The 16,456-nt window shown below is 36.9% G+C and overlaps 1 protein-coding gene across 5 annotated transcripts in view; it reads left to right on the forward strand.

Annotated features, from left to right (window-relative positions):
- The window catches only part of FAM13B (family with sequence similarity 13 member B), a 41,639-nt gene that overhangs the window by 14,882 nt on the left and 10,301 nt on the right, over positions 1–16,456 (forward strand). For 3 of the 5 annotated variants that reach the window (XM_017732950.1, XM_017732953.1, XM_017732951.1), the window contains exons 8-16: positions 5,302–5,343; positions 6,345–6,500; positions 8,444–8,579; positions 8,802–8,825; positions 11,122–11,183; positions 11,743–11,797; positions 12,175–12,322; positions 14,868–14,933; positions 16,006–16,216. In XM_017732950.1, coding sequence (XP_017588439.1) covers positions 5,302–5,343; positions 6,345–6,500; positions 8,444–8,579; positions 8,802–8,825; positions 11,122–11,183; positions 11,743–11,797; positions 12,175–12,322; positions 14,868–14,933; positions 16,006–16,216 — 900 coding nt within the window. The remainder of the gene's footprint in view (positions 1–5,301; positions 5,344–6,344; positions 6,501–8,443; positions 8,580–8,801; positions 8,826–11,121; positions 11,184–11,742; positions 11,798–12,174; positions 12,323–14,867; positions 14,934–16,005; positions 16,217–16,456) is intronic. The other 2 variants (XM_017732952.1, XM_017732955.1) reach the window with 1 other exon arrangement.

Genomic DNA, 16,456 nt, shown 5'->3' on the forward strand with positions numbered 1-16,456 from the left:
TGCCTAAACATAAAATCATACTTTCATTTGAGAGCTTATCGGTGCTTGCTTGTAGTACACAGATTTATATTTTACTTGCTTGTAGTACACAAGGTTTTATTTTTAGATATGCTTTACTTGTACTTAGAGTTTACATTCTACAGATGGTGAATTTTACCTCTTCCCCTTTACAGCATGTGTTTGGTATGGGCATTGCATGTAAGAACTTGTAGGGAGGAGTGAGGAGGAATCTATAATAAAAATAATAAAAGCAGAAGAAATGTAGGGAACATCACAAGTAAGTTGCTGCCTAAGAATGGGTAGTTTCAAGAATGTGGATTTTGGGTTGGAATCTGTTCAGCTGCTGGCTGCATGCTTCATTCTACTCCATGGCAAGAAGCTGTAAAATATCAAATAATGACAGAACCATGTTTTTTTGTTTTGTAATTTAAATTATATTTTAATAGTTAAATATCTTTATTGGTAGTAAAGCTTCTTATTTTTAGTTTGAATTAAATTTTTAAAAAGTTGCAGTTTAACTATTCACAGGTATTAGGTTGCTTCTGGAATGTGTAAACACAGCAGTAGTGACAAACTCAACATGTTTGAGAGTTTAAATTGGATAGCCTGAAGAAAAAAACAATTTTACTTGATGTTTAAGGTTAATTAAAAATGAATAGGCATTAATTATGGTTGGCATTTTACATAATTTGTGGGGAAGGATAAGTAGGAATCCTTTAGAAGAAGGAGAATTTTGACTGTAAAACCAGAACAACTACAGGAAACATTAAAAAAAAAAAGGGGGAATGAGAAAGTGTTCTTTACTAAACTTTTAACCACTATGAATACTGTAAATATTTTCCCAAACCTAATGGCTTTTATGTATGCATTATTGGCCTTTTTTTGATCTTAGTTTCTTGATGTAAAAAAAAAAAAAGAAAAAAAAATTAAGAAACTAAATGTTAATGCAGGTTTACTTGGATTATTTATCTTTGTCCTGATGTAGAGCCTGTGGTAGCTTATACAGGAAGGAGGAGGAGACTTAGATCTTAAACGTGATTCTTGCAGTTCTTTAACCTGAGGTTTTGTTGCCTTTTTGCTGTCAGATTTTGGGATCAAAATATCTGTGTATTTTGGTCTCTCTGTGGAGAGAAGTAGAAGAGATTGTTTATCTTGATCTGTACAGCGGGGCATCTGACCTTCCTCCTTGTTATTTGGACTATAACTTGCTTCTAATTGTGCTCACTACCTTTTTTTCTACTCATTCTGTTTGTTCTTGCTGAAACCTATGACCTTCCTACACTGCGTGGTGTTAATTTGACTTTGAGTTAGAGATCTTGTAAGAATGTGGATAATCATTAATGCACTTTGATTTAGTGACTGCTTGAAAGTGGTATTTCTAAATAAACCTGTGGAGTGATCTCTGAGCCCGTTACCCAGCAGGGAGCATTTGTTGCTTACAGGTTGGCAGTGAGCACATAAAGGAAACTTCTCCTTTACCAGAAGCCTTTTCCCCACGGCTCTTTTTCTTTTTGCTGTCCTGACTTTTGGAGTAAAGAACTACTGACTCAGCATTGCAGCTGAATTTTAAGACATGCTGTTGAAATAAGTACTTTAAAATCCTTCTCTGTCATTATTCCAAAGTTTTCATCCCTGAGCCTTGCCAGGCAGTATTTGCTTTAATTGGACAGTTCATCTCAAATGTTGTCAGTTAGAAGCCTAATATAAAAACCCTTTGGTTTTGGGTTTTTCAAGATTTTGTGTGTAAAAATATGAGATATGACAGGCAGTAAGCTGTATAAACAGTTTGCTTTGTTTCTACTAAATGCAGTGACAAGGGCAACATCCTCACTGCTTCTGTGATATTTTTGTTAACCCTTTTGTGATTTAATTAGCTCTGATCAGAGACAAGTGATAATATTAACAGCCACCAAGGGAGACAAAATGCATGGTAAAGCTGACCAAAGAGAAGAGCTGCCTAAATTGCTAGGAAATACATTATTATTTTAATGTAGTGCTGTTTTTAACATCCAAATACTTGTTCCTCCTTCCATCCTGGAAAATCTGTAAACAACACGTTAGGAGAGCTTTCAAGTGTTGATTGGGCAGCTTATTGTCAGGAGTGACCTCATGTTGCAGTCAATTTCTATTTAGACTGCAGGGTTTAGTGCAGCACTCCAGAGGTGCCGGCTCGCAGGCAGCCCCCGGAGCCCAGCCAGCAGCATGCACAGCCAGCAGCCCACATCACGCTTTGCTGGCTTCCAAATGAAGCATTTTTACATGAAGTGCTCTTTTGGGATAGCAAAAATAATCAGAATGGCCTGCAAAGTTCTGCTGCACAGGTAATATATGAAAGGAAAATGTCCTTTTGATATGATTGCAAGTAAGGCTTTAAAATTATGTGAGATGAGATGTAGTTTGGAGACAGGAAATGAAATAATGTCACAACTGATTATTTTAATGAGAAATAAGAATCTGTGTACGGTAAGGAAATTACCAAGGAAAACTTGGACATGTTTTATCTCCAGTTAATGTATTTTCCTACTCAAGGTATGTTTTTGCCGGGACCTTTTATGGGTAGGGAGCCGGTGCTGAAGGGATTCTCAGGAGGGAGTTAGCATTATGAAACAAAGATGTTTACCTTTCTGTGTCTTGCTGTGTCATGCTGCGTTAAGGCTCTGTCTGGCAGTATAAATTACAGCTTTTAAAAAGTATCCTTGAACTGTGGTAGTGGGCTCAAAAGTTGTAATGGCTTTTCGCCTAAGATTGTCACATTTGTTTCAGAAAGTGCTTAAATGCTAAAGTGATTAGTTGAAAATGTTAGCTTTTCTTTATGTAGTAAGAGGATTCTTTAGGCTTTGTAATACTGCTGATTTATGCACAGCTTTTGCTGAGTACCTCTAATGCTCCTAAAGGTGTTGAGTAAAAGCACCTGGAGAACCATCCTGTGCTGGGGGCTGGAGGTTACACACTAGGATGGAAAATTTTGTTGTGAACCATGTCTGAAATCATTTGGATTCTTTGGAGATGAGTTTGATTCTCCCTATTCTTGACACAGTTCCTCATTGTCTCAAGTGGTAGAATAAAAGGATTTCAAGTCATCACAGTTTCCTATAAATAGTGTTTGTACTTGTGTCCTTGACTGAGTTTTTCTTCTGCAATTAGGGTGTTGCAGTGTTCTGTGCTCTGATTGCCTCATTTTTTTTCTCCCAGTTTGTCCTAGGAGTGACTATTTTAATAGTAAATCGGTTTCAATCTACGCAATTATGTATTTGTACCTTTAGAATACAAGCATACCTTTTATAATGCAACTTTTGTAGAACTTACTGAGATAGGTACTTAAAACGACATTTTTCATATTTTGAAATATTACTGGGGTATTTTTCCAAGATCATGCTTCTTTTCTCTTACCTTGTTCATGAAGCTAAACTTGCAGCTTCATATTTTCATTTTTTATTTCAAGTGTTGTTAATATAAAATATGTTTCTCAGCAAATCTACTTTGTACAGGTAGTAGGGCTGTGCTGAGCTTCTGTGCATGGAAATACAAATGAAATGTAAATATCTTAAGCTGTAAACTACCTCCTGCTGTTTTTTTGTTTGTAAGAAAAATACAAAATGCCAGTGTGTTCCCCCTCAGTTGTTTGAGCTGTAGCTTTGAAATTAGTGGCTACAAGATCTGGCTTCTGTGTCAGGTGTTCTAATTTCCCAAAGCTGTGTCTGTTTTGAAATAGCAGTTGTGTGCTGCCTGTTCTGTCAATGCATTTGGAATAGATCAGCTTTGGCTTTTCACCAGGCAAACACACACACAAATCATAAGATGAACTTCATTTGTCAGCCAGTTTCCACAAAAAAAAAAAAAAAAAAAAAAAAAAAAAAAAAAAAAGGGAAGAAAAGAAATTAAAAGCATCTATGAGTACCTGCTTGTTCACTTGTGCCATAGTGGGGTTTAAATGCTATGCACTCTGCTGTTGGCCGAGTACAAGGTGTCTAAGGCAAACGGGTATAGTTATTTTTAAATAAATATTTTAACCACTTTCTTTATCATCTTATGTTTAATTGAAAGTCCTTTATTGCTTGTATTTCATCTTCTTGGAGGAAGGAAAAATAGAAAGTCTGCTTGAGGTGATTTCTCTCTCTGGTGGTGGAACTACTAATAAACCTCATAAGTTCTAACCAAGATACTCTTTGCTGTGTTGAAACTATTCTTGGGTAAACAGAGAGACTGTCTACATTTTTTAGTGCAAGGAAGGCTCATACCACTCAAAACTGATAGTGTACCTCACAGAGGTAATAACTTGCTCATTTCTCCAGGGGAGTGGCAAGCTCAGGGTTTACCTTATGCATTAATGGAAATAATATTTAAAATCAACTTTGTCTGGCAACAGTGTTGTTGCATGGTAAACAGTAGAATAAAATCTTCTTTTTTAGCTTTTTGAGGTTCTTTATCTGTAATAGAAAGAAAAAGCCTTTTTTTACCTCCCTCCCTGCCTCCAAGTTAAGCTGAAATTAGTATTTACTTTTTTCTGAGTGAGGTATTTGTGTTGCAACTCGCTGCTGTCTGTAGTAGATTTCTCATCTTTTATTCTTTACTGTCACTTTGTCTAAAGTTTTAGGTATGCTATTTACAATAAAATTTTAATCATATTAATGAAAAATTGTAGAGGGACCACATACACATGAGTTAACTGACTTGTGTTAGTTATGTTGAATTCCCCCTCCCACCCCTCCTTGAGGAGTTTAACATTCTAGGCTGAAGTGGCTTTGCCTGGAGATTTCCAGATGCTTTACAAATGCCAGGCTCCTGTCCCATAGTCTGCCTTGCACTTGAAATGTTGTAGCTATGCTCAGAGAGTGTTGCAGATCTGTTGAACGTTGCAGAGCAAAATTATGCAACAGTGGGAAGAACCTATGGAGGAAAGCAGAGTAATTTGGAATTTGCTTTAGGCAGCAAGGTTAAAATCTGCATTCTTAAGCAAGGTGTCGGGAAATGTTTGACTACAAAATGATTAGTATTTCCCATGGGAAAGACCACACATCTGAGAGCTTGGAGCTTCATAACACAACAAATATTGGCTCTTGAGAGACAGAAGTCTGCATTACTACCTCTACAGCTTTCTGCCTTGTGATGGTGTTCCTGAAGATTTTGTCATTTAAATAATAAAGGAACTGCAACTCATGGTGTTCTTTACATGTTTGTTCTACTTCTCTTAGCTGCATCACGTGAAATATTTAAGTATTTTCTAAGTTGCTTTCTGTTGACTTCAAGACTTTTTAGTGTGATGTTTTTGCATTATATTAACTTCTATTTTCTTTATTGCAGTGCTCATATCTCTCCCATAAGTATCTTGCCAGCCTCTGCAGAGTAAGTATAATGAAAGTATAAAATGTTTGAATTGTGCTCTTACTAGAGCATGCATAGAAGTTACGTATCCTTTCAAAAAAATGCAGTAAGTTTTATGATTACCGTTGTGAATGGACATATTCTAGTGTGAAGGATTTCACTGGTGGCATTTAACACTAATGCAGGAAATACATAATGCCTGTCAGCGTTGTTGACTGCAGGAGCATGAGAGCATGGTGTGCTTGCATGTTGAGTCCAAAGCTTTGGTTTTACAATTAGATACATCATAAGATACATTTACTTAATATTATGATAGCATTCAAATTGTAATTCTAGCACCATTGATATTGAGTACAGTTCAGTGGAATTCTGTGTACAAATGTGGAGGGAAAATAAAAGCGCAATGTCGGGGTTAAAATGGGATTAAATAGTTCAAGATTTTTATAGGAGGACTTCTGGAGGCCTCTTGTGTATTTGGGATGAGCTGGCTGAGAGGCACTCAGCAGAGTAGTCTGTTTTTAAAGAATACTGTTCTTGATGAATTTTTGGGTGTATCCTATATCCTTCATCAGGTACTTGCTGATTGTGTCTGCTATTTGTTGGCTTTTGCCTTTTAAGATTACAGCCCTGTTCAGGAGGAGGTGCAGCCACATGTGCTGAAGTGGAACCTGCTCGAGGGTTGACTCTGACCTGTTACAGAATTTTACTGTCACATTAACATATAAGGCTTTTATAAGTTTTTTATGTATAGTTGTTAAAAAATAGGTTACTTATTGTAATGTGTTGATTACTCTTAAAATACTGTTGATGAACTTCATAATACTTCATGTAAATCTTATGGATTCAAAAATATTAAGTGTAGTAATTTCCACTGCCTTTCTGGAAAAATTAGTCTCTTTTTGCCTTGAAGTACTGCCATCAAAGATTCCTGTCACGTAAAGTTTATCTCTGCCTTTCTGTGTAGTTGACCAATGCAAAAGTAGTGTTCTTAATAGGACTCTTCTGTCTTTTATTCTTTTTAGCATTTTAGAAAGAACAATCAGAGCAGCTGTGGAGCAGCATCTTTTCGACCTGCAGAGCAGCTTAGATAATGATCTGAAACATATACACCAACACAGACTGGGCTGTAACAATGAAACAAAAAATCCCAGTGGGGATGAGGAAGGATCTAACAACCAGTAAGATTTTGTTGTGTTTGTAATGAATTCTATTGGATTGTATGTCTTAACTCTTCCAAAAGAACCTACCCAAATTCCCCACCTCAACCCAAAAGTTACGACTTCTGCTGTTGACTTCAGTTTTATCTATTTTAAAACAAATCAAGCTCCATTGGTTGCCAGTAATCAACAGCTCTTGAAGCAAATATTTTAAATTGATATTGTAGGTAAAAACGCTGTGAAGTGTATGTTTTACTGCTGAATTCTGTGCAAGTAGCACAGGAACTTAAATTTACTCAAGTGCTTTCATTCGTATCTCACCGATATGATTTATGACAAAATTCTAACATATTAAAGCTATTGTAGCTTCCCTTTCAGTTTCATAACCCTGTCTTTCCATGTCAACATAGCTACTTTACTACTTTGGCTGCCAGTGTCAATGAAACAGCCAAAAATATGTAGAATGAGCGCTGTGGGTCTATTTGCAGAGTTCCAACCTTATTTGATCAGATTTTATTTTTCTTGTAAATCAAGCCATTTTTTGAGTGTAGTGATTGCCATGACAGCATTTGGAAGCTGGTACATTTTGGTGCTTTATTTAAAGTAAGTAGTTGTGATTAATCCAGACTCCAAAAATGTGTTGTTAAGATTTTGGTACCTAAATTTCTTTGTTGCTCAGAGGTGGAATACATGAACAGAGCCTGCAATACATGAAGTGTTCAGAGACTCAAATGCGCTTTTCTAAATTGTTCAATCTTTACTGATTTTAGAAGACAAGAATAAAGTTTGCAGTGGATCATAAAAGTAACAATCGTTGCTGGTAATGATCAATTAAATCTGAGTTTTAGTGCTAGAGGTTTAATGTCTTTGAAGTAATTTGTAAATGGGTAATTGCCTCGAAGCCCTGTGGCAGCTGAATTCCTTCAGTTGCAGTGTGAGTGCTGTAAAGGTTGGCTGATCTCACAGAGGGGGAGGCTCCAAGTGCCATCACTGCCGGTTTGAAACCAGTATCCTCCTCTGGCACGGGGACTATTCCAGATGCTTCTGATCATCATTCCACTGTGGATTAACTGTAAGAGGATACATGATAGCGTTCTTCAAAGGGGTGTCTGGGTTCTTTAAAGCAGCAGACAGTGCACAAGGCAAATACACAGTTAAATTAAGAACTGAAAAAAACAGCGATCCAGTACCAATTTCTTAGAACTAGCTTAATGGCTGGAATTAAGAAAAAATAGTTAAAATGTTAATTTTCAACCCATCCTGTTCATTATCTCGATATCTGATAGAGAAGGAGCTTTCTTAATGTAGTCTGGAATTCTTCTTGAGTGAGGAGAAGGAAGGCAAAGAAGTCAAAGGCTTGTGATGAATGACAGAGTCCTGTGGTAACAGGGATGGTGGCGCATAAAGAATATATGTGAATACAAATATGATGTCAATTAGTTTTAATCTGGCTGTAATGTTACATGCCTTAAGTTGAAGTCTCAGAAGATTAAATGTTAGAAATAATGGGATTTCTCACTGGAGGGGAACACAGTGACAGTAGCTATAAACTAACTGGCTTCAGTACTGAGAGGAGTGTAGCCACAGCAATGTCATTGAGTCACTGTAGTTTCAGGATGTCATTGCTTCTGGCTGTTGTGTTTTAATTCCTTAGGTTGGTGTGGTAAGTGTGGGGTGTATGCCTGGCCCTTCAGACAAGAATCAAATAAATACATTTTAATATATCTATCATGTGTGGATGTACAAAACATCTCATAAATAATTAAGTTTACCTACAGGTGACTGGAATTGTAATTGTTACCAGTGTCTTTGGTCAGAATAATTCTGTTAAAAAAAAAAAAAACCCAGACAAAAAGCGTCCTGATGTTTGATATTGTTTAATGGGAAAAAAAAAGTGTTTCTTTTTTTTTTTCTTTTAAAGGTGGAACAACAGGTTGCTAAAATCTTTCTGTTTGTATCTGTAGGAATGATGTTATTGAAGATAATGGCACTGGTAGCAGTGAAAACACAGCAGACTGCTCTGAAGTATTGGTTTGCACTGATTTAGACAGGGAAGCTATGAAACGTGATACTGTAACGGAGGAAGAAGAAAGCATTCAGGTGAGAGGAAGAGTCTCCTGTATATCAAATCGTAAGTTGCTGCAACTTCGGTGCTTTAGAGATCCAAGTTCTCCTAAGAGCTCTGATGTAGCATTACATGGTGCTCTAGCTCTGTGCAGTCAGTTGTCTTCCTTGCTGTGCCACATGCACTCAGAAATGTTTGTGTATTTTGGTGTGACTTGTTTGGACCCTGACTGATATTTTTCCGTTGTTCTTTCACAGGTACCAGCCCTTCCTTCTGCTGAGGTAAGTCAGTGTGAGGCAGCACAGCCCTGGTTGGAGCAGCATCTGTGTTAGTAAACTGCTCCTGAGGAGCAGAAGCTGTAGAGCTGTGATTGCAGCATAGCCCACAGTCACCTTGCACTGAATCAGGAAACGGTAGCAGTCACCTTGAGACTGCAGCCTCTTCACTATGCTTGTGCTAGGAAAGTGTGGTTTTGTAATTAGCTGATTACAGCCTTTTCTATTTCCAGTTTCTTCTGTGGTAGGCAGAGATGTTCTGTTCTTTTCAGCACATCTTTATCTCTTCTCTAGTTGATGCAGTCAAGGAATTCTGTAAAATATGTGCTGACAAAAATTAAATCAAGGATAACAATAATGTGCAAGAGAAGAGAGCATTCTACCACTCTATATCAAGCAGCACATATGGAGCTGTCAGATAAGCCCTTCTAATGAAAAAAATCGAATCTAAAGTTCCTTACTTATTTGCTAAAACTTTTGTTGCTACAAATCTAAATGGTGAATTCTGTGGGTAGAGAGGTTTGTTACACATGTGTAGAGAAGTTTCTGCAATGGTTTTCAGCCTATGAGTTCGTAAATCTTCCTGAGGGTTTCCTGAAAGATAACCAGATAAGCAAACCTATTGTTAGTAGACTTAAATTAACTAGAAAAATTTAATAGGTCTTTGAACTTGAAAAGATGGGAATGGATGCCTTAGCATAGTGAAACTGAGTTGTCTGGAATCTGTGTTTTTATCAAAACAAAATGTTTCTGTAGTGCTTTTCGCTATTGTGATGTGTTCTTCTCTTGGGCTTCTGTGTGCTTTTGGGGATCCCAGATGACTCTTTAGAATCACCTAGCAAGCCAAATTTTTCAGTTGTTCCCACAAACTAACATATTGTTTTAGAATCCCATTCTGTAAATTAAGTTTCATAGAGTGTATTCATTGTCCTGGTTCTTTCCTCATGCTTTAGTGTTCAAATCTTGTTCTAAAAGAATAATTAGATTGTTATCCTATAGCACAAAATGCACAAGACATGATGTTGGATATAAAGGGGAACGTGATGCTTGGGAGTGTATGATAGAAGTACTTTTGTTGTCATACCTGGTGTCATTCTTGGCCTTTTTTGCTTTTTGATAGACTTCTGTCCATTGCTGTCAGTGGTGACATTCTGGGGTGAAGTTTTGGTTTTTCAATGTTAGTTTTTACTTTCTTTTTAATACACTGTTTCAAATGTTATTGAAGAGTTGTATCTTTTGGGGAGAGGTTAAAGGGAAATGTGATGATTCTCCTGTGTGGAAGGAGTTTGAGAGGAGCATGTAGGGTTGTAGGAAAAGACAACTCTGCATATGAGTTCTCCTTTGGGCCTGGAATGGAAATAGAAGCAGTTGTTTCCACAACTCCAATAAGTGTGGCTATGCAAGACTTGTACAGCTCATCTCCAGGGTGGAAATTATCTGCTGGAGTATGACAAATGCACTGTCATTCAAAATTGTTTCCTCAAACTGGAATTTGACTTGAGGACTGAAAGAATGTCAACAGAGAATTGCCCTTTTTCTGATAAGGGCGTCACTTGCTGTCAGCAGCATAAAACTGGCAACTGTTGGTGTATTTGAACTCTCCTGGTAAATTCATGTTATATTCAGACACTATGAAGATCATTTTGCGAGAATTCTTGAAGTCTAAAACCAAATGACATATTTTATATTTCAAATTTCTTGTATTCCCCCAAATAAGATGCTTTTCTGAAGAAATCAAGTACTGGGCTTTAGCATAAATACTTATAGTGAATGAAATGGTGACATGGATTTATGTGAACTTGTTTTATGAGATGGTGTCATAGAACTGACAGCACTTCTTCATCCCCTTCCAATTCTGTTGCTGCTTTATTTAGTAACAGGGATTAGTAGCTCTTTTAAAAAGTTTATCAGACTTGTTTCATTTCATATATGCTGGGTACAACTCAATATCCAACCCCGCTGTTTTTGAGACTAGGACTTACAAACTGCCATGATTTTGGTCGCCCCAAACTTCATGTTATGATTGACAATTTTAGGTACAACTTTTACTGAAGAAATAATAAATAATTATTTATCTGGAGATGGAAAGTCATTCATTGTCTGACTTCTGGTGATTAAAACACCTGGTCACTGGCCTTATTTGAGATGTAAAAATGTCGCATGGTTAAAAAGTGTGATTTCCATCCCCACACACAAGAAGCTTTTGGTTCTTGAGGGTGTCTTGTGGTCAGAGATGAGTATGGAAATGTTTTCTGCTGAGAAAGCCATTCCCAAATCTTTCTAAACTACTTTTTCCCGACAGACTGCAGACATATTATTGAAACCATGTGATGAAGATGTTGATGGAGAAAATAATAGTGAAAGGTTTGTGTTTTTCTGTAGTCATACAAACCTATATGATACAGCTTTTTTTGTGAACAGCTATATTCTGGGCAAGAGAAACAGAAGAATAAAAAGTTATTTTCTTTAAAATATTTTGTCAGAGTTTATTGTTCTTAATTATTGAAGAATTAATGCTAGCAACAGTGACTAGCCAGAAAGTTTTTTTAATCTGCAGCTTTAGTTCAGCACTGATTGAAATCAGTTTTAGTTCAGTTGAGTTTTAAAATATTTACTCTCAATTTTAGAATAAAGGTCTGAGCTGTTTTTATTTCCAGCTTTCAAGTCTAGTTGTTGTTCAGATGCTACAGCTTGGAATTCAATGTGAAGATCAGAGAGTGGAAAAAAATTAATATAACTTTTTTTTCCCAGAGTTCTAATTATTGCCTTAAGTAAATACATTGCCTATCTGCTAAAACTGCATGGGGTTTGTAAAAAAAAAAAAAAAAAAAAAAAAAAAAAGGGGAGTGTAGGAGTGTATAGTGTTTACTGTCCATTAAGAACTTGTATTAAAATGATAATGAGGTCTGTGTCTTCTTTTTAGGGAAAACAGTATTTTGCTTGATGGCAATGATAGAATATCTTCAGAGGTGTTTCTGGTAAGAAGGATTTTATTTATACACAGATACACAGCATCTCATACAAAATACAAATGTGAAGTAACACAACAAATTTAGCTTTTAACGTCTTATGGTTGTTGGTGGCTGCAAGGCTTGCAAAACCTCTTGTAGAGAGCTCATCATGTCACTTCACAGAAACTCAGGGCAGCACAGCAAGTTTATATTTATGCATCTCATTTAAGAAATGTTTTGTAATGTAAATAATTGACTGCTGTTGGGGGTTGTGTGTATTTGTAATTCCTTGAGTTTGGAAAGATTTCTTTTTTCCTTAAAATTTCTGGAAGCACTGGAACTGGTTAGGCACCTGATTTCCAGTTGCTAAGTAATAATAAAATTGTTCTGTTATTTAAATACAGGATTCAAGTAGCAAGACTTGTGATCTTAATGCAAACACTGATTCAGAGGTGTTGGGGGATGGCAGCATTAATGTTCCCGAGGAAGCTCCAGGTGTCCAAGTACCACATCTGGATCTGAAGAATGTATCTGATGGTGACAAATGGGAAGGTAATTTTCACTCTTTAGCTCACAATATAGTTAGGGAGGAGTGATAAATAAAACAATTTACGAAGTAGAAGCAGCAGACAACAATATATTCCTGTACATGTGGTAAGATCAACCAAGTCATGACATAGGTCTCATCTTGTTTCACAACCATCTGCAACTTAATTAAGGACCTTAAAAAATATAAAGAAAAAAATAGTCCAAGGAAAAACTTAAGAAAGAAAGCAAAAGAGTCCAAGTTTCATTCTAGGTAGCTTGTTTTGGTTTGGTTTTGGTTTTTATTGTTTTTAAAGTTTCAGGACCCTGAGTCTCTCATCCAAGTCTTTAAAAACACTTTGTCTAATTATATTATTTAGCTAAAATTTGCATCGTGTCTTGTTTGTCTTTGTTTTATTAAATGTAAACTACTGAAATTCTAATGCTAGCTGAATTAGCTGAATTTGACTTAAAAATCACTAACCTGCCAAACAAAGCAGTTTATATTTCAATTTTTCTGAAAAATCTGTTGGTTGTTTTGGTTCCCAAGTAATTGGATAGCTTGAAGCAGCTCTAAATTTTCAAATAAAGGCTAAAATTGCAGATGGATATTATTTCTGTGCCACTTCTTCCTCCATGGTTTGCATTTTAGGAAAAGAAAAATACTTGTAACAGTTTTCTCTCAGACAGGATTCCTTATGTTTGTGGCCTTATTCTTCACTGCCTTCCAGGCTTTAGCAATCCCCTGAGCTTGTGACTTGACTGAATTTTATTGCTCAAATGTCTGGTAATAACTGTTTAGCCTTTTTTTTTACTTAAAACAACCATAAGCCCTTATAACCACAGCAAAACACTCTTGTGTTTTATCTTCTGTGATATCTTCTTTTCAAAATACTTCTCTTTTTGTATCTTCCTTATATTGTGTTTCCTCTGCCTGGTTTTGATATTTGGAGTCATCACACCTTAAAAAATGCAAGTGATCTAAGATGCTAAACTACTGTGAGCTGTCAGTGACAGTGCAATGGCCACAGGCCACTCATTTCTAGTTTGGAAAACTTGAAGTACAACTTGATAGATGTAGTGCAGGTGAACTGTGCAGGGACAAGGTTTTAACTTTCAACAGGCTCTTCCAGTGACAGCTGTTCTTTTAGATGCCCTTAAGTGTCACAGTGAAACCTTAGCAAGACACTGGTAACAAGGAATCACTGCACGTAACTTCTGGTTGCAGTGTTGGAAATGTTAAAATGAGGGAAGTAAAGCTGGAGTGTGTGTCCTGTAACAGTGCAGCTTGGAGCTGTCGCATGTGAGCACATACAGCTTTGTCCTGAAGCTCAAGTGGCGATAACTGATTGTTGGTTTGTTACTGGTGTTGGCTGTCTTGCAAATTAATTGCCTTCATGAGTCCACGCTTCCCTTTTAGCCCTTGTGCAAATAAAGAGGTTTGCAACTTGTGATTGGCTTCATTAGTTTTGTACAATATTTGCTGGTTGGTGGTCTTGAGCCCTAACAAACTGCACATTCAGAGTATGTCACGGCACAGAGAAGTCAAATTGCAGGCATCCAAAGACACTGAGTCCAGATTTTCATTCGTGTTGCCCAAGTTAAGAACAGTGTAAAGCTAAAAATACCCATAAAAGTCCTTATGTTTTTGGTGTTTTATTTAGTTTAATTGCTTACTTGCACATTACATTTTGTTGCATCCTCAGTTTATGTTAAGGTACTTAATATGTATTCTCAGAAGGTTTGTGGCATCCATTTTCATAATTTCCTTAAATCTGCTCATGAAATTGCTTTTGGTTTTACTTCCCCAAATAGCTTTATGACCCTTGTTTTGAAAATAAAGCAGCCTGTTTATAAATTTATATTATAACTTCTTGGTATTAAATAATGATCTTTGCAAGAGTTGTTATTTCATTGTGAAGTATTTGAACATTGACCATTCTTCAGTCCTGTTTAGGATGGTTATTAGGAACTCAGCCTTCCAAGGCACTGCAAGTCCTTGTGGCATTCCATTGAAGTAGAGTGACTTTGTTAAGAAATCTGTAGTAGTCCAAGTTCTGTTACAAGATTTGGGTTATTAAAGCCAATCTAATAGAAAACTCAAAGGCATGCAACAGAGTTCTTGAAAATCATCATCAAATGCTTGCTGACCCAAGGCAAAAATGCAGAATGGTTGATTTATATTTCTGAGTATTTTTTTCTGCATTTGCCCTGCTTTTTGGAAATCACCATCATCTCTTATCATTTACAAGCTCTGAGCAAAAACATTAGAGCTTGCCTTTTGTTCATGCGAGGATGCATGAGTCTCTTATTAAACTGCAATAAGTCTTTACTATTCCTGTACCAGTTCTTTGTAAACCTGTCCAGTAAAAAGCTCAAATTGGCCGAGGACTGAGCATCCTTACCTGCCATGGGAATTGCTTGGAAGCTGAGAGTGCTCAGGGCCTGGTCCAAAAGATGGGTTGTTTTTCCCTGGTACTGTATCTTCCTGCTTTACATGTTATGTATAGTTTGTTCTGACTGTGCTGTGTGTTCACTTTAGTATTTTTGCCATTCTTTTTCATTTTATTAGCGCCATGCCCTATCACTTTCCCCCTCATTGATTTCAAAACAATGCATCTGCAGAGAGAAGGGGAGGGTAAGTATGGTTCGCCATACGTTCAGTTATCTGCCTTTTGATAGTTGATGGTTTGCTTTCTAACTAACCCTTCACCTGCTGTCCCTTATATCTTGGGAATATTCTGATCTGCAGTTTTTTTGTTGATTCAAAAAGGTCCCCTTCTTGTATCTTGTACTGTGCAAACAGGCAAGATCGCAGCTTAAAAACAACAAAAAAAACTCCCAATCATACTTAGTAAATGTGCAGTGGAAAGCAGGTACAAGGGTTATTTTTTTTTTTAAAGATTACTTTGTGGGTTTTATTGTTGTTCTGCACACTTTGAACCCAGTTTTCAAATTTCTGATTCAAACTAGAAAAAAATCAGGCAACTCTGAAAGGAAAAGGGGGGTGGGATTTCAAATTAAAGTACTTGGAAGGCTATGTCAGCTTCTTGTTGGACAGCAAGAAAAACGTGTCAAAGAATTATAAGGGATGTTAGCAAGGAGCTTTTCGTAGGGATTTGAAAGAATTGATTGTTTTGGAATCTCCTTCCTAAAAAATCACCTTCCACAAATTAAGAAATCTCTTTTTCTCAGTGGTGTCAAGATAGATTTTATCATAAATCCCAAAAACACTCCTTGAAAAAGACTTAAGCAAATGGGCATTGTACCTAAAGAGGTACTGTCAGACCTACTTTCTTCAAAACCAAGAGGACAACCTTTCAAAGTACCTGTGTACAGTATGAAAACTAATTTCCACAGCAAAATACTGCAATGGACAATAAACATATTCTTATTTTATATTTCTGATGCATAAATAAGGCTCTTTTACACTGCTGTTGAACTGCTCAGAAATGCATACTCCCAAGATACACTTTGAAAAAGGGATCCTAGTGTGCATACTTCATTTCAGTACCTTTTTCTTTCAGTTATATGACAGAATTTGTAGCTTTCTGATGTATTTCACTGTTTTATTCACTTTGTGTATGACACCACATCCTCTAGAGCATACAAGACTAAGCGTTGGGTACGCATTTTTGTTTCCTTTTGACTCTTGGTTATAGTTCTGTTAACAGAAAAGTACCATTTTGTGTCTTTTTTTTATCTTCTAGATCCATTTCCTGCTTTCAAATCTTGGCAGGAGGACAGTGAATCTGGAGAAGCTCAGCTTTCCCCACAGGCTGGGAGGATGACTAATCATCCATTGGAAGAGGACTGTCATCCCATATTGTCACATCGGAGTTTGGATTTTGGGCAAAGCCAGCGTTTCTTACATGATCCAGAAACGTTAGATTCTTCATCCAAAGCACTTTCTTTTGTAAGGTGTGTATTTTAATGCAATCTGGTGGGCAGGAAATGTTACTGGCAGGATGAAAATACAGCTATTTAAGGACGCCGCGGGTTTTCATGATCTGAATGAGCTGAAGACCAAGGTCAAATGTAGCCAGTCAGATGTGGCCATTTGACTGCTCTGCCTGCCCAGGAACTGCTGGAGTGAGTCAGAGCAGAGGTTCAGCTGGGGTGGGATTGTGTCTCTCCAAGTGGCTGCTGACAGATGCTGAG

Source organism: Corvus brachyrhynchos, unplaced genomic scaffold (genome assembly GCF_000691975.1).
Source record: "Corvus brachyrhynchos isolate BGI_N302 unplaced genomic scaffold, ASM69197v1 scaffold54, whole genome shotgun sequence".
NCBI classification, from domain to species: domain Eukaryota; kingdom Metazoa; phylum Chordata; class Aves; order Passeriformes; family Corvidae; genus Corvus; species Corvus brachyrhynchos.